The following is an 18,991-nucleotide window of genomic DNA, read 5'->3' as shown; positions in this document are numbered from 1 at the left end:
GTTTTTAGAGCAACATGCTATACTATGACGTTTTTAGAGCAACATGCTATACTATGACGTTTTTAGAGCAACATGCTATACTATGACATTTTTAGAGCGACATGCTATACTATGACGTTTTTAGAGCGACATGCTAAACTATGACTTTTTTGGGTGACATGCTATACTATGACATTTTTAGAGCGACATGCTGTACTATGACATTTTTAGAGCGACATGCTATACTATGACGTTTGTTGGGCGACACTCTATACTACAGGCTTTTTAAATTTACATATTACTATGACTTTTTTTGTTTTAGTTTTTTTTGTTTTTTAGCAACATATAAGAATTTGAACTTGGGCTGGGCGATAAATCGATTTTATTGATTAATTCGACTTTGTATTTAATGTCGATTTGTTATAATGAAAATCGATTTTCTCATCAACATCCGCCACCAATGCCTTCCCGCTGAGCTCCCGTAGTTCAGAGCGCGCCCCCCTCCCCCCCAACGCTTGATACACAAACAACATGGCGGCGAGCGGCGCAGATCGAAAGGCACTAGAGTCCACTAGATGCTATTTTCCTGCATGGCAACGCACCGCATCTGAAAATCACACGGACGGCGGGCGATCACTAGTGGACCACAACATGGTCACATGACAGCGCTGAGCAACAGCAGGCCGCTACGTGGTCACAGGACCGAGCTTTCAGCTGGACAGTCCGGCAGACAAGTCGGATAAACACAGCGGCTCGGCCGCAAACTTTCCCTTTTATTTCAAAAACACGTCACCGAAAAGTATTTTTGAAAGCATTTGCAGCTAGAAATAATCTGTGCAGCAGCTGAATCAGCACTCGTTTTAGGTCACCGACGCCTAGTTTAGAAGTTTGAGGACAGTTTAACGCGTGGAATCTCTGCATGCCGCATCCAATTTGCATAAAGTAGAAGTCCAGTCTACTTTATGCAAATGAGCTGCGGCCCTTTCCAGGTAAACATACCGGATCGCAGCGGGAAACGCACCACAACAGGACCAGCATGCCACATGCGGCGCATTTCCAGCTGCAATCCGGTGTGTTTACCTGGAGAGAGCCGCAGCTCATTTGCATTAAGTAGACTGGACTCCAGCGTGACGAGATTAGGTAGGGGGTAAAAAAAAATCGGATAAATCGTGAATCGGGACTTTTTGTGAAAAAATCTGAGATTTTTTTTTTAGGCCATATCGCCCAGCCCTAATTTGAACAGTTTTAAAAATTACTATACTTTTACTTGTGCAATGAAATATTATTCCATGGCATTTTTTCTTGACAAACATACTATTTTGACAATATACTGCACTATGACATTTTTTGAACCACATATCATACATGACAATTTTAGGCAACATCCTATCATTTTGCACTTTTTGAACCACATAATAATCAGTTGGGTTTTTTTGCCGACATGCTATACTATGAACTACAGGCCATACTATGTTATTCTTGAAAAGTATACTATACTTTGACATTTTCTGAACTACATCCTATACTATGGCGTTATACACAGAGTGCTTTGGTTACATGTTGATTTATAATCTAGATTTTTTTCTGTTTAGTTTTTTGACAGGATTACCACAGACCTGACCGTGAACACTGTTGACACCCACCCGAGGGAGACGCTGCCTAAGATCTCAAGGCTGCTTGGTCGTGGTCTTTCTGGTTCTGCTCCAGAACACCTTCATCAACTACATCTTCTTTTGAAGAGGCCCTCAGATGCTGCAATCTCTGACCTTAAGGAGGAATTGCTACTTTCACTCTGTAACGAGACAGCGGTTATTTTAAAGACCCAGCTCCTGGCGGCTTTGAGTGAAAGTTTAACACCTATCAAAGCGGAACTACAGACAGTTAGATCTGAGCTGTCGGTCAGTATTTCAAACATCAAGTTCGACCCGGCTGCCCTAAAGCACGCTGTGGGTGAAACAGAAACTTAACTCTCCACATCACCGACGACATCGTCACACTCCAAAGCAGAGCACCTGTCTGCTGAACTTTTAAAAGTGGACTATAAATATGAAGAATGTGAGCAGCAGCAGACTGTGAGCAGCAGAACAGATGTGATCAGAAAGAAGTCATTTTCTTTTTTCTTTTCTTTCTGGTTGACTTGATGCTGTCAGATGCAGATGTTGGAGCTGATTCTGATCTTTCACGATAAAAAAGCTGCTTTTCCTTTACAGACTTTTCAGGAAATTATTCTCTCAGGATTTTCTCTGCTATTTATATTTTCATTATCTGTGATTATTTCATTATTTCTTTATTGCAAAAATAAAGTTTGAGGCATAAAGACTCATTTAGTCATTTTAATCCTGAAATCTTTGATGTAGTAGAACTAAACTTCCATTTTCCTTCTTGTACTTCTGATACTAGAACTAAACGTATCTTCAACACTGATCATCTGCTTTTAATGAATCAGCAGCAACATCACAACAACAAATGAGACAATTTTCAACAAATTAATGAAACTGATGTCATTTAAAACTATCAGTCTGTTTTAGTGTCAAATTAAAGCTGATTACTGACAACTAGAACATTAACGTTACTGTTTTCATCACATTTAAGTTTCCTGAACGTTACATTAATGTCAACCAGCCACAGTTTTATGAACTTAATGAACCACATTACAGGAACACAACACACTTCAGCTGTTTACATGAAACTCAACACATTAGCTTGATGCTACGTTAGCTTTAAACAGGCTACGACTGAGCAGCTAGCTCGGTTAGCATCCCTAACATTAAAGCTAATATTTACTATGCTAACTTTCTTCTCTGGTCAACACACACTGAAACAAACTCCACCAACATCTGGAGTGCATGGCACACATTACATCCGACACTAAAGCTGCATATAAAGTGCATTAAAAACAGCACCGATACGAAAATAAACATTTACTTACCGAACTATCAGAGTTCTTTCAGTGTCTGCTGGTAGAATCAGCCAAAGGTGGAAAACTGGTTAAAACAAGCCAACGGGCATAGAAACTGTCTGTGGAAAATGTTCTGCTGCTCCACCGATAAATAAACCAACAGTTATTATATCAGAATTAATCCAAACGAGGAGAGCAGAGTCTCTGCTGCCTCCTCCATAGGACCTGTCAATCATTCCAGACCAGCCTGTCAATCAAGTAGTCCCGCCCCCTGGCTTCGCAAAACTTTAATGCTCTATTAAAAAATCAATATTGATTTATTTTAAGATCGGCCACCTGCTCTCTCATTTTGACCATGAAAACTCATGACAAAAATGAAAAAAAATGTATGTACAGTCTATGCACTGTACTCTGTTTGGCTCCACACTTGCTGATGACCACTTCCGGTCTCAGAAAATGAAAAAACGGACCTTTCTTCGTTTCTCTCTTACTGATTTTACTTTCTTGTTATTCTAAATATAAAACGAAAATCAAAGCATTTAAAAAAATCGTATATCCCTTTTTGATCATGAAAAGGAAAAACGCCTTGTATTTCAATTTTAACTTTTGTATTTAAAAACGAAAATCAAATAACCACTCATTTTTTGTTTTTCAATACCCGTTTCAGAACGGAAAATCCAATTACCAGATCCATACGCAGACCGTGGTGGATGTCTGGTGTGTGTGTGGGCTGTGTGTCTGAATGTTTTTGTAAAAAAAAAAAAAAAAAAAAAAGTGGGACTGAAACGAGTGAAAGCTCGTATCTGTGCAGGCTACAGCCGAAAACTACAGTTGTAGTTGTCGGCTGAAAAACTACAACTCTCGGCAACAATGTCACTTCCTGTTGATGGGGACGGGAGCCTCTCGGGTATGGACACATAAGAATCATGTGACAGGTCATGGCCACAACGTGATCACGCTTATTTCAACATAAGAAGTCCTCCAAATACCGGTGGTCTGGTTTATAAAGAGTTTTGTTGTGTGCGCTTTATTGTGTATTTTTACAAACCCATCACTGCAACGAAAAAGCACCCTGAGACCTGGTGAATGTGTGAAATGTTAGTGTAACTCCCCAGATTTTATATGCAAAAAGAATTATCGATCTATCTTATCTGGTTTAAAATCTACAGCCAATCAAAAATCAATATGCAAAACGTAGCGCCGGCGCTACGCTGGGTTCTAAAGGGTTAATGATAGATTCTCAGTGGTAGAAATTTCATCTGCAGATCCCCAGCTCATTCTGCCCTCCTGTTGATGTCTAACAAGTGATTCTTTCAGACTCACTTGCATAGTTCACACAGTACCAAAAACACAGACATATTTGTTTAAACACGGAGCCACAGCAGTTTGGAGAAAGAAAGCAGAGTATTGTGCTTCTACACAAATATTCGCCATAACTCCAGGTCACCAGAGTGCTCTCTATGCACCGTCCTCAAGTGTTTTTCCAAACAACACTTACATCCTGTGACTGGACATTGGTATCTTTGGCTCACAATAATGAGCACATATTTAACTAGAAGGGATTTTTTATTTTTTTAGATTAGGCAAGGTTAGTCGGAGAAAAGAGGTCATGTAATGAGGAGATTAAATCTAAGCTGAACAATAGACGTGTAAAATGGTTTAGATCCCCTCACAATGTGTACAACATCCTCAAGGCAGACTCCAGTGCATTAGAAAAGGAGTATAACAACATCTTGCATGCATAGTGTCACATGCACAGTGTCCACAGCTGTCAATGCGTACATTCGTATGGGAATATGATCACAGCTTTAGCGACTGATCCATTGAGGAAACACGCAGCATAGTCTGGAATCTGATTTTTAACCAGCCAAACAGAATGAGAGAAAAACTTGTTTTCTTGTAGGAATTAGAGAAACATTGCTGGGACAGGTAAGAACAGAGATTTAATTGATATTTAAAGTCATTAGTAACACAACAGTTGCCTTAATCCCACATCCAGGAATCATTTTCATTCACTGTATCAAAAGTAATTTGCTTCATACCATTATTATGAGCCAAGCCATTGTCAAGAATTTTGTTATGACTTAGAAAGGAACATGTAGTGCCAGTTGGTGCAAAGGTGGGTGCAAGGGCACTCGAATGAAATGCCATCCAGTGAAGTTAGTGCTCAACGGGGGTCTTTCATTTGAGCAGGAATTTGTGCTGAACAAAAGCCAGACTGACCCTGACCAAACACCCACTCAGAAAGCTGTCCAAAGTCATCTTCTGGTTGGCTAGGCTGTCTGCATTTGCATACCCAAATGGCCAAGTACCTTCATGCCCAAGTAGGATTTCATCTGTCTCTTCTCCTCCTCTCATCACCCCATCATTTAAGCCTCCTTTCCTTCATCCCTCCTCTCCCCTTTCTTTCCTCCCACTGTCCTCATTCCCTTCATCCACCTACTTTTACTGCTAAGGACTTTGGTTACCAAACTGAACCCCTAGCTCAGCCCTCCGCAGTCACATGACACAGATTCAGAGATCCAGACTACAGGCTACAAGTACAAAGCCCTCAACTCACTGCATGCACACTCTCAGAGAGTAAGATCAGAAGGCCACTGCACTGCTACACATCTGAGCAGAGTAACCCTGAGCAACGCTGCACTTGTGTAACCTCTCAAAGCTGACACCCTTTCCCACAAGCAGGTAGGTGATGTCTTGTGTAATTTAGAATGACGATCGAATAATAGATTTCACTTTAAAATTCTGAATTAAGTGCAGATGCTTTTGTTTTGAGTTCGATGATTTTACAATGCACAATTTTAAACAAAGTTTTAGTAGATTTTCCAAGAAGTGGTCACATTTTTAACAGGACTTCAGCAAGTGCTCTAATCTGATGCCTGTTCACCTGTCAAATCACATTAACAAATTTGATATTGTTAGGCAATCTTCTTACATTGCATTAGCTAAACAACTTGATTCTCATTGATTTGAAGGTGTGTCATTTTGTGGTAGCATAAGGGCAACATTAGGTCAGTTTCAGTCACAGGTTTGTAACATGTTGAACAAGAGGAGAATCTTGAAAAAACTTTATAGACGGCTTTGTAGGTGTCTACTGCATGCAGTGTTTTAAAAAATCATTTACCTCCCTTGGATGTTTTCTCCCTTTGTTGCTTTTTTAACATTGAATTATGGTTAATTTGTTTTTTCTGAAAAAGAATTTACAGAAAAAGACTCAAGTGAAGTGAAAACAGATTTCTACAAAGTAATATCCATTAATTCAAAATATTAAATGTAAAATAAGTGATTGCGTACGTTTTCATCCCAAGTCAGCATTTACTAGATGCACTAGATGCACCTTTGGCCACAGTTAAAGCACTGAGGTTTTGCGGATTCTTTGCAAAACTGCTCAAAACAGAGCTTCTACTCTGCTAGCCAAAAAGCTCAATTTTGATCTCATCAGATCAAAGAACCTTTTGTCAGGTGCCCTCAGAGTCTCCCACAGATGTGACTGGTAGTTAATTTGACCATTCAAAAGTGGCTACTCAGATAAATTAGTTATCAGAGGTAGCGGGTTAGACGTTTGGATGAAAGCAGTGAGCAGCTAGGTGAATTTTCCTCGAATACCAGCTTAAACGTTCCTCAGATCCCACCTGGGTGAAATCCCACTGGGCTGCAGGAACCGGACCCATTAGATGAAGAGCTGGTCCAGTAATTCTCTGATAGTTAATTAATGAATTTAATTAATTTAGGAGGTTACTGGCCTTAGGATTCAAGTTTTCTGATTTAACATGAGCTTTTTGTAACAGTGGCTTTCTTTGCATCTTTTTCGTAAAGCTTTGACCGGTGAAGAATAAGCAGCAGTTGCACAGTTTCTCACATCTCATCGCAGCTAAAGATTACAACGTCTTCAAGGGAATCATGGGTGTCTTGGTGGCCTCCACCATCGGCTTCTTTTTCTTTATTATGGCTGTAACTGTACTCCAAGAGGTATTCAGTGACTTTAGAATTGTCTTTGCATCCCCTGACTGTTGAAGTGTTCTTTTGTCCTTATGGTGTAGTCATAGCCAGAAGTACTGATTTACCAGTGAATGGACCTTGCAGATATAGGTGTCTCTATACTGCATTCAAGACACATTCACTGCACTGACATGATTTCACTAACTTTGTAACTTCTAGCATCAACTGTTTGCACCTGTGTTCAATTAGGCAAGTCACTTTAAAGGGGGAGAATTTTAATGCAGTTGCTAATTTACGTTTTTAATTAATTGACGTTACTTTGTAGAAATCAGTTTTCACTTTGACATTAAAGAATATTTGTTTGTAAAATCTTGTCAAAAAGCCTAATTAAAATGACCATGATTCAACGCTGAAAAGGAAAAATGGAGGGAACTTTCCAAGACTGGTGAATACTTTTAAGAGATACTGTATCATTGCTTCTACAGTCTCAGTCTTGCCTTGAAAGTGAAATGCCAACCTCCAACTTGCAGCTGAAGACCTTGAAAAAACACAGTTTTGACTACTGTGTGACTGTGTGAGCTCCTAAAAGGATAAAAGATCAGATTGAAAAGTAGTTACTAAGAAAAATAATGATGGTTGTGTAACTGTTACATTATGGACAAAACTCTAGCAAACCACCTGTTTCCATCCCAACATCCATTTTACTGAGCAGCTCTGCTGATTTTCAGCATATTTTTAGGTCACAGTTGTAGTTAGAGTAACACCTCTGAGGTGAAACTACTGCTTCACTGAATGACTATATGTCAGATGTGTCTGAGTGAAAATGTAAAACTCTGACTCACTCATTTGGCATCTTCTGACTAAAAAAAATACCATCTTATGTTGGGCACGCCACCATTAAAGCCGACTTAAACTGAAAATCTAAACTGCAATGTCATGTTTGACTAGTCGAACTTGACAGGCTGGTTTGTCAGTTGACTAATTGTATTCACACCAGCTGTAATTGTGAAACCATGCAGACCTACACACAACAAGGTGGTTGGTATAAGATAACTGCTGGCACAGTGAAGCTATGAGAAATAAAGAGAGGCAGGAGTAGACAAGTGAGGGAAACTCCAGCTGTGGTGTTTATTAGCTATAATATATAACTATTGAGCGTGAAGCCAAAAGCAGCTTCATTCCTCAATCCTCTCACTCACTCTGCTGCCTGTGTGTTTAAAGCAGGGCAGACCACAAGGTCGTATGCTGATTGGGGGAAGGAAACAGGAAAAGGAGGAGTTATTCTCATTGTGTCCACCCCCTTCCCCCTCTTTTATCCTATTGCTGAGCTCCCAGAAACACAGAGAGCACATGGCTGGTGGATTTCGAAACCACCCTTCAATGGAGTGACGATGGGAGTGTCATGACGGTAGAGGGCATGTGCGCCTGTGCAGTTCCTGCCCTGTCAAGTGCAGCACAGACACGGAAGCAGAAGATAAGCCTGGGTGTGTGTGCGTGGTTAAGAAAAGTAGGGGGAGGGAGTACACGCACACACACATATGTAACAGCAGATGTAACGGTGGCTACAATGGAGTGAAGGTTTTTCAAAAGAGGGAGGTCAGAGGAGAGGCGTCTCTTCTTGTGTTATCAACGAGGTAAGATGATGGATTCTGTTACCTTATAACAGCATCGAACTGATGTACAAAGGAAGTAAGGTTAGTTGGTTTGCTGGGCTATCCGTAAACCCAGAACCTAAAATCTTTCACTCCATCTGCTCTGTGCTGTAGTCCATCTGCCTCTCTTATTATGCGAAGGGACCACATGATACCAAGTCGATCAAGTGTAGATTTTAGATCGTGAGGATCAGGGCGTTCTAGACCGGTAATCTGACGTCACAGTCACTAATTCTTCCTGTTTTCTCAATATTAGTCTCACATGACTGATTTCATTTTTATGACATCAATACAAGATGCTTATTGTGTTTTGATGTATATTTTCGCTCAACTTCTACATTAACTAAATCTCTTTCATCAACGGACTACAACTAAAGCTTTGGAATTAATGTTTTTCAATCATGTAGAAAGTTTTTTTGCCACTGAGAAGTTTACTTGACACAGTGCCTTTGAAAGTCAACAGACCATCCTAATTTACTTTGCCATCAAAATAAGTATGTGGTTTGATTCCACTGCTTAATAATCGTATCCCTTTAATGTGTTTGTTTATATCGTAAGGGCAGGGGGCTTTTTATGGGAGCAGTGTGTCAGTGTGTGAAAGGTCAGGTATCCATTGCCAGGCAGCACGTGAGAGGGATGGAAAAGGAAGTACAGAAAGGCAGAGACTCGGAAGGTCATACCAACCCATGAATACACATGCTTTTACACTCAAGCAAAATGCAATTAAGTTGTTTTCTTTCCACTTTGGTGCACACCGACACAAAAAAACCTTTCTGTAACACCATTCTTCCAAAGGTATTCCTTTGTTGGGTGTTTTGGTGATAGTGGTGGAGAGCGGTGTGGAGCACGTTGGTACAAACTATCTCATTGATGTTAAACTGTGAGAAGATCTGGTCAATGTGAAGGCCATAGCTTATGATTGATATCACTTCCACATTCATCAAACCATTCAATGACACCTTGCACCCATAGGGACATTGTCACCCTGGAAGAGATGACTCCCATCACCATATAAGTGTGTCGTCATATAGTAAAGTCTGAAGAACTTATGCAGTGACCTTTACCTCTTACAGGGAAAAGTCATGCCAGCAAAATGTTCCCCACAGTGTAACAAACCTACTGAATCCCCTAACTGTAAGGGTCAAGGATTCGTCATTGTCATTTAATTTGCTATTTCTCCATATTTCCCACTAAAATTGTTGGCTTTTCTCCCATATGGTATCTGAACAAGGAAACATTTGATCTTCTTTGAAATAGTGCTCATTATTAACAGTGATATATTCAAACAAAAGACACAAATATATACTTTGCAGTCATTCTCATAATTTAAAAAAGATATTAAAAAAACAGACAAAAACAAGACATTTTCATTCATGAAACCTTCAAGTCATTAAAATTAGGATTGGGGGTTCCAAGTTAGTTGCCAGTGACAAGAACATCTTTATGTACTGACAGATTGAACCCATCTGACACGTACAATGCTCTTGTGTTTGCTTTTGAAGTGTGCTATCATACCAAAATTTAAAGAGCTCTCTGAGGCCTTCAGACAAAAAAAAAAGAAAAAAAGTTTCCAAATGCCTGTGTGTCTGGCAAGGGATTAAAGCCACTACTAATTTGTCAAGAATTGGTCACCCTAGCAAGTTGCTCTCGAGAGCTGACCATCTGACGTAAAAAGAATTCTCCAAGAACCCCAAATCATTTATGTTTTCACAGGATCTTCAGGCAGCTCAGCTGTTTGTGTCAAAGTGCATGTACTTTAAATCAGAAAGACACAAATTTGAGATGCATGGGAAGTGTGCCAAGAAAAATATTTTTTTTTTGCCATCCAACGATGAATAAAAGCTGGAGTTGTGTGGCCACAGCAGCAGTAGAGATATCCGCTGCAGACCAAGGACAGCTTTGTAGGAGAAGAACCTCATACTGAATATGAGGCATGATGGTGGAAATGTTATGGCTTGAGGTTGCTTTGCTGCCTTGGGGATTGGGCGTCTTTGAATTGACTGAATTCATTCAACTATGAAGTCTGAATCATATTAGTAAGTGAATAATGTGAGAGCATCTGAGGATAAAGCTGAATCAGATGTAAACCTTTCAACAGGATAATGATCCAGAACATATTAACAAATCCAATAAGGAATGACTTCAAAGTAGAACTGGAAGGTTGTGAAAAGCTCTTGTCATAGCTAAGAATTGAATTCCATTGAAATTATGAGGTAGGATTTGCAATGGGCAGTGCATGCAAGAAAACCCTCAATCTGCCACTAAGAGAATTTTGCATAGAAGAATGCTCAAAAATTTTAGCAAGCTGAGAGTCAGGTGGCAAAACACCTACAAGAACTTATTTGTAACAGTGGTGGCAAAGCAGCATTTGAGACTTTTTCACACACAAAAATATAGTATCTATTGAGATTTTTTTGAAAATAAATGACTGATTGTGTTCAAGTATGTCTCCTTTATCTGCTGTCCCGATTTCAAATCATCCATGTCTTTGTATTTACTGCATTTTTATGCATAAATTGATTGTTCTGAAACGTTGCACAGCAATTATTGTTGCCCTCAGAATAAATTGAAATTTCTTAAATACCTGTTCAAAACTTTATGACTAAATGCCTGCCAAACTGATGCTATAGCTGTGCCAATAAGTAAATGTTACACATAATATGATAAACTTTGTACCTGCTAAACATTACCATGCTACTATTATTGAGTTGAGCAGTTACATGCTCACATGTAGCTCAAAGCACCACTGTAAACAGCCTCACTGCATTGTAAACATGTAGACCCTCTATATTCAAGATGCTTCAAGATCTTAGTCTAGAAGTCCAGTAGGTATATTTTTGGGTTGAAGCTGCTTTAGCCACTGTTTTAACTTTAAAATAATTAATTTAAATGTTACTGTTTTTGCGATAAATAAAAATCAAGTGTCTGGGATATGAAACCTATCAAATAGAACACCCTGAAAGAAGAATAGAATCTATAATCAAATTATTATCAGATAACTGGTGCATGACTAAGCAATAATACCGCAAATGCAAACATTGCAAATTTTTTGTTGGATGACTGGTGCATGACTAAGCAGTAACGCAGCAAATGGAAATATTGTAACAGATCGGATAAAACGAATAGGCTGACGTGACACTGAGGTACACTGTTCACAACGGAGCTATACAAATCAGAATAAATTCTGATTCTTCAAATTCCACTAATCAAAAACTTGCCTGTGTTATTATGTTTCAGATTGATACATCTACATTGCCTTCTTTACCTCATTCCTGCTTCCACCATCATGTCGCTGCTGACTCATGTGCTGGCGTGTCTGTTCGGGATGGGCTCCTGGGTGGCCATCAACGGGATGTGGGTTGAGCTGCCCCTGATCGTACCTGAGATCCCAGAAAGATGGCACCTTCCCTCCTACCTCACAGTCCTCATCCAAATGGCCAACATAGGTCCTCTCTTCATCACTCTGATGCACCGCTTCCGCCCAGGGGCGCTGGACGAGCGGCCGGTCATCTACTGCATTGTGGGGTTGGGTATTGTTGCTACATTCCTGCTGGCTTTCTTCTGGAGGCACACAGTGACTGTTGCGGGTTCTTTGCACAGTGTGCCTCTGCTGATGTTAAGCTTCCTGCTGTCTGTGGTGGACTGCACCTCATCTGTTACCTTCCTTCCTTTCATGATGAGGCTGCGTTCACAATATCTCACCACATATTTCGCAGGTGAAGGCCTCAGTGGTCTGGTGCCTGCGCTGGTAGCTCTGATTCAAGGTGTTGGTGTCGTCCACTGTCAAAATGCTACTTTGTCTAGTAACAATTCCAGTATGGTTGACAGTGGAAAGCTCGACGCCGTCTACCAGCCGGCTAAATTCTCTGCCCAGGTCTTCTTCGTGTTCCTCAGTGTCATGATGGTCGTGTGCCTGGTAGCCTTTATCCTACTCAACTACCACCCAGCAGTCGCTCGGGAGAGAAACAATGACCGGTACTTTGGAGGGGATCTGGAACGTGAGAAGAGAGAACAGGGATTGTCTCTGCATGCCCAGACACCAGAGCAGAAGCCGATGATCAGCCCCCTGGAGTCTGTCAGGAGAGAACCCAGGAGCTCTTTTGGGAGGGGGACATACAGCAGCTTGGAGGTGATGTTCATCTTCGTTGTACTGGCTTGGGTCAATGCTCTGACCAACGCAGTGCTGCCCTCAGTGCAGTCCTACTCCTGTCTGCCTTACGGGAACAAGGCCTACCATCTAGCTGCTACCATGGCTGCTGTTGCCAACCCTGTGGCCTGCTTCATTGCCATGTTTGTGCCTGTAAGGTGAGAGAGAGAAATGTCCCAGTTAGGGCTGGGCGATATGGCCTAAAAAAAAATCTCCAATTTTTTTCACAAAAAATCCCGATTCACGATTTATCCGTTTTTTTTTTACCCCCTACCTAATCTCCTCACACCGGAGTCCAGTCTACTTAATGCAAATGAGCTGCGGCTCTCTCCAGGTAAACACACCGGATTGCAGCTGGAAATGCGCCGCATGCTGGTCATGTTGTGGTGCGTTTCCTGCTGCGATCCGGTATGTTTACCTGGAAAGGGCCGCAGCTCATTTGCATAAAGTAGACTGACTTCTACTTTATGCAAATTGGATGTGGCGTGCAGAGATTCCACACATCATGAAACTGACCTCAAACTTCTAAACTCGGCGTCGGTGACCTAAAACGAGGACAGATTCAGCTGCTGCACAGATTATTTCTAGCCGCAAATGCTTTCAAAAATACTTTTCGGTGACGTGTTTGAAATAAAAGGGAAAGTTTGCAGCCGAGCCTCTCTGTTCATCCGACTTGTCTGCAGGACTGTCCAGCTGAAAGCTCGGTCCTGTGACCACGTAGCGGCCTGCTGTTGCTTAGCACTGTCATGTGACCATGTTGTGGTCCGCTAGTGATCGCCCGCCGTCCGTGCGATTTTCAGATGCGGTGCGTTGCCGTGCGGGAAAATAGCATCTAGTGGACACGCGTCTTTACTTTAGAGCTGCACCGCTCGCCGCCATGTTGTTTGTGTATCGAGCGCGGGGGGGAGGGGGGCGCACTCTGAACTACGGGAGCCCAGCGGGAAGGCGTTGGTGACGGATGTTGATGACAAAATCGATTTTCATTATAACAAATCGACATTAAATACAAAGTCGAATTAATCGATAAAATCGATTTATCGCCCAGCCCTAGTCCCAGTCATTATTTAATGAGATGCACTTGCAAAAAATTTTTGTGTCTGTTCCAATGGAAAGACAGTCAAAAATGGCATGACACGTAAATACATTTAAGGTACCACATTAGTGTTTTTCATGTCAACTGGTGCGACCTAACAGAAAAGGCTCAATTTTAAGCTATGTATTGACTTTGTTTCCAGGTCTCTTTTGTTCATGGGTTTCTTGACCGTGTTTGGGACTGGATTTGGAGCCTACATCATGGCTATGGCTTCTCTGAGTCCCTGTCCTTTGCTGGTCTACAGTACTTCTGGAACTGTAGTCATAGTAAGACTCTTTCATCTAAAACATTTTACTCAGCCTCTTATACATATATAGTTCTACACATAAGACACATTTTTCATGTTGTGCTTTATCTTGTAAATAGTACTGCACCTTATGAAAGAATGAATGTACCAACCACCTGTCAAATTCACTTACTGCTTGTAAGACTTCTGATATGGGAGTGTACTGTGATTGGCAGCTTTTAGGATCAAGTCAAGTCAACTCAGTTCTGTATGACCTGATTCAAACAATATGCTGCAATGTAACTGCTATAAAAGTTAATGGGCTCCCCCCTTTTTTTAAATAACTTTTTTTTCCTTGATTGTATTTCCAAATGCATAATGTAACACAGAGCAGTGAGAGATATATTGACAGTAATATATTTTAGGATATGTTTGAATGGTGGGTGTTAGTGTAGCACAAAGTACTGAACAGTAAAATAGTGTGAACAAAACTGCTTTCAGACATTTTAAAAATAGAACACAGAATAAAACAATGAAGGATATTCATGAAGCACTACCAAAGAGAGAGAGAAAAAAAACATTGTTTAAATAATGAGTTAATAAGTGGCAGTACCAACCTGAGAGAATGAAATACCCGATGAACTGATTTAGTGATTGTTTGGATTTTAAAACTTCCTTTTCCAACTACTTCATGCTGCATAGAACTGAAAGCCACTGAGTCGGTTAACATGTTGAGGTCAGACTAGGACACTTTGCAGTCGTATTTATTTCTGTACACCAGGACCGAATGTCGTTTCATGCACAATATTGACCTCTTCTCTGGTACAGGTGCTGGCCTGGATCCTCTTTGTCCTGTCCCTTTCCTACGTGAAGGTCATCATTGGAGTGATTCTGAGGGATGAGGGCCACAGCGCCCTTGTGTGGTGTGGAGCTGTAGTGCAGCTGGGCTCCATGCTCGGTGCTATCTCCATGTTCCCGCTGGTCAGTGTCTATGGACTTTTCAAGTCAGGTGACGCTTGTAACACCAAGTGTCCAACATAGACAGTAAATATGTTACTGTTAAACACTGCTGTTCAAAATCCAAACGTAAATTACGCTATTTTAGTAGCACTGAACTTATTGCGGTCATGAGTTTTACATCTAGTATCTTGTTTTCTGAGAGGTTAAATGTGATCATTTATAACTGTATCAATCCTTGTTTTGTTTTTTTATATTTATATATACAAACGTATGGTTTATACAGATTACTGTATTTATTGACTTATGAAATGGGCTCCACGCAAAGCTGAAAAAATATCTGCATATACATTGCCAGTGTTTTAGACCACAAAATACTAAAGTGTGATAGTATTTTAACACTGAACATGTTACAATTCCTTATCAATTTAGAGCTTAAAGCTCAGACCTCATTTTACTTGAACTTTTAACATATTGTAAAACTATGATCGACTGATGTTGCTTTTATAAGAACTAATGGTACTTTTGGCTTTAAAATGTGCCTTAATTCTATAGAAACAGAGATTTGTGCTTTCTTTGTGTCCAGTGTTGTTTAAACAACTTGCTTTGTACTGTATATGTTGCTGTAGTTACTGTTCAATAATACCAAATAAAATTTGTTTTATTGTTGCCTATAAATTTATGTATTGTGTTGCAAATCATCCAACATATACTCGTATTCTTACCCAGTTGGTGCAGTTAGTAAGGTAAGGGCCGGCAGGAGGCATGGAAAAGAGTACATGGGGTAAAATGTACCAGGGCAAGGTTAATATTAAATACTGATATGACATACAAATAGGTAAAGCTTTCATACATGTTTTCTGTTGTGTCTTTATTGTGACTTTAAGGAAATTATATACTTTGCGAAAGAAAGGAAGTCAAAATTGGCTCTTTCATTTCCAATACAAAATGAATATACTGAATGACCAGGTCTTTCCATCAATGGAGTTTTTCTTCCCTGGTGGCATGGTCATGTTGTAAGATCACGATGCCAGGATTCATGGGGATCACATTGTGAATGAGTGGATCAGGCATCTGTGGACAGAAATAAATGCTGTGACATTGCAGAAGATTATCGAAACGATGCCACGGCGATCAAATGAAATACTACAGTGTGCAACTTTTTTTTTGACTGGCAGTGTGTATGTATATATATATATATATATATATATATATATATATATATATATATACACACACACACACACACACACACACACACACACACAGACTGCCAGTCAAAAAAAAAGTTGTGTATGTATGTACACAAGAATGGAGAAGAACATCAGAAACAACGAAAAACAACTATTTGTCTACATTAATAGTCACAGTCTATATTTTAAATGGTGTTTGAAGATGCAAATCAATCTTTCTGAAACTAAAAGATTGTTGAAGGAGGATGTCCAATGTTTACAGTTTTTCTCAGTCGCTTTGGTACATTTCTCAGATCAGAATTGAAATTCTCAAAACTACTTGTTCGCCTTCAGTTCCTGGTGATGATCTTTCAATCACACAGTGACATCTAGTGTTGGTTTTAAAAATGTGCAGGCTACCAACGGGTTGTTAACAGTTTTTCTCAGTCACTTTGGTACATTTCTCAGATCAGAATTTAAATTCTCAAAACTACTTGTTCAATCTTCACATCATTGTGTCACTTGTGCACATCAAAAAATGCAGTTTCTCATTTCTTTGAACAAGTTGCAAATGCTTTGGGACATCTACGCAAATGATTGTGTTCAATTCTCTGCTGTTTCCTACATTATCAACTGCTTATGTCATGCTGATCAAAATGTATTATCATGGGTCTCTTTTGAATAGTCTCACCCTCCACAACATTTAGGCATTAGTTCATCGCATTAAGTCTTTACATGCAAAATGGTTGAACAAGTTGTCAAAATATGCCAAATATTTTTCTATATATTTCCATTAGACTTTTTTTTTCTAAATCTGTCCTGAATTGGTAAATTGCTCCCAAGTGAATCTGGACTTTCTCTATGAAGGGAAATGTGTGAAGGGTTTGGGTTTTCTGAAATTGCTCAAAGACACAAGAGAAGATATTCGTGATGTGGATGAGAATTTGTGTCCCAACAGACAGGAACATCAGGTGTAGGAAGACTGTACTATAATTCCTACAGCCCTGCATGTACAGTTTTCCCTAAGGAGATTGTCCTATGTTCACATTTCTACTTTTGTTTTTCTTTCTTTGTGCTATGCAGCACTGTTTTCCTTTCTGTATCACAATGACGTGGTCTGTCAACAGATTACAATATAAACAGTAAAAGCGTAAATGTGAATCTTGTCCAGTCTCTTGCAATCAATCTCCCACATACACTAAGGTGTAACTTACAATTTACAATAATTGTCATCAAAATTTTAGCCATAGTTTACATCAAAACATCCCTCCCGAGTACACTGTTATAATGACAACATGACTAATCAATTTGACTGTATTATCCACACAATGACACAAGGACTGGTCATTCTGATGCCACTGACATGTTCATTGATATTTACTTTTGAGAGCTGAACTAAGGATTTTGAGCAAGAGACTGGCTTTTGCAGGTAATCCATGGTGTTTTTCTATTTGTACGAATTGTTTTGAGAAATGCACTCACTGTCGAGGGTGATTCGAGAAATATACCAAAGCGACTGAGAAAAACTGTAATATGTAATGGACTGCATCTTAAAATAAGAATTTTTAAAGCTGCAAGCAAGTGTGAAAAAATACTGTCTTGACAGATTCAGGAGTGACTCTCTTCTTTTAAGATAAACACAGCATACTTCATTTCAAAAATGCTAAATTTGAGAATACTGTCCTTATTCTTAAATAGTATTGCCACCAACAAGGCTGAACACACGTTAGTATTTACATTTAGGTCTTTCAGTAAATTCGGCAAAGAAATGATCCACCAGGAAGCACAATGTTAAAAGAAATCTCAGTGTTGTTAATATCGCTTCAGAGCACGCACTGTGTGAGTTCACTGCAGAGAAATCCACAGAACCAGACAAAGTATACATTTTATAGATGAGCACGGAGCTTGGATCTGTTTAGCAGCTTTAATGGGGTGAAGAATGAACTGTTAGATCGGGTGATGTTAGTATGTCAGCTGGCTATTATGGCTGCAGGACATTAAACAACAGGCTAATTTTAAATACACGATATCTAAATGGAAACTGGAAGTAGCACATAACTCGACCAACAAACTACAAGGAGACTCAGAGGTGATTACACTGATTGGGTCGGCAGTAGGGAAATTAATGCTCAGCTAAAAACGTAAACAAACAAACAAACCTAAGGTCCTGAAAAGATACTCATTTCACACTGCGCAGCTGAGTTTGGCTAACTAAAGCTAGCAGTTGAAGCAGCTTGAAGCTAACTACTTAGCTAATGCTAACTGAAACTGCAGCAGCCGCATTAAGAAGACGTGGGGATTAAATAGGTAATATAAAACGTGGAAGTTTCAGGGGCCATTAGAGGAGCTCTCACCTGATGTTTTAAATCTTCCTCGGTTTCTTTGTGTCCAGACAGAGACTCCTGTGGCTGCCACGACAGATGAATTGACGTGGTTTGGAATTTGAACCTTTTCCAAAACTTTAGTGTAGTTTTATTCGTCATACTAACAACAGCAGCGCGGTTAAATGTATTTTCACATATTCCGGTGGTTAAAAGCACTGAGTGTAAAGCAGTTTTCCCCACACTGCTGCTGCTGCTTCTGTCGACTGAAAGCTTTTATTTATTGGTTGACGCTGCAGTTGTGCTGCCTTCAAGTACCAACGTAGCTTCTTTAATGATCAGCAGTTTTTGGTTTCCTCTTCCTCTTCTGCACGTCTTTCTGCACAACTGTACACATGATTGAACCACCGCCTACACATAGCAAATTCCCTCTTTCTGTTTTATAAACAAAACCTTTATTTTCTTAGAATTAAATACAGTGTTTTTACCTGACGTAAACCCGTAATAAAGACTCCTACTATATAAACCTTCATCAGTGTGCTATAGCATTTATATTTTGGATAAGAAACGACGCAGACAAAAAAATGAACGGGATTCGTTCATTTA

At 39.9% G+C, this 18,991-nt stretch overlaps 1 protein-coding gene and 1 long non-coding RNA gene across 2 annotated transcripts; one reads left to right on the top strand and one right to left on the bottom strand.

The window, feature by feature from the left end:
• The first annotated feature begins 11,755 nt into the window (after window positions 1-11,755).
• LOC111564770 (riboflavin transporter 2-like) lies at window positions 11,756-15,570 on the top strand. The gene is made up of 3 exons (XM_023264562.3): window positions 11,756-12,774; window positions 13,852-13,975; window positions 14,764-15,570. Exons 1-3 carry the CDS (start codon window positions 11,756-11,758, stop codon window positions 14,974-14,976), a joined length of 1,356 nt encoding a protein of 451 aa, XP_023120330.1. The 3' UTR covers window positions 14,977-15,570.
• LOC118469926 (uncharacterized) lies at window positions 12,631-18,726 on the bottom strand. Its single transcript, XR_004846912.2, has 3 exons — window positions 18,419-18,726; window positions 14,553-15,966; window positions 12,631-12,767 (listed from the first exon to the last, which is right to left on the bottom strand). It is a non-coding gene; the product is annotated as an uncharacterized LOC118469926 (long non-coding RNA).
• Window positions 18,727-18,991: the final 265 nt, after the last annotated feature.

This window comes from Amphiprion ocellaris, chromosome 9 (assembly GCF_022539595.1).
Source record: "Amphiprion ocellaris isolate individual 3 ecotype Okinawa chromosome 9, ASM2253959v1, whole genome shotgun sequence".
NCBI classification, from domain to species: Eukaryota; Metazoa; Chordata; class Actinopteri; family Pomacentridae; genus Amphiprion; species Amphiprion ocellaris.
Note: the sequence above shows the minus strand (reverse complement) of the source record. Positions and strands in the feature narration are given on the sequence as shown.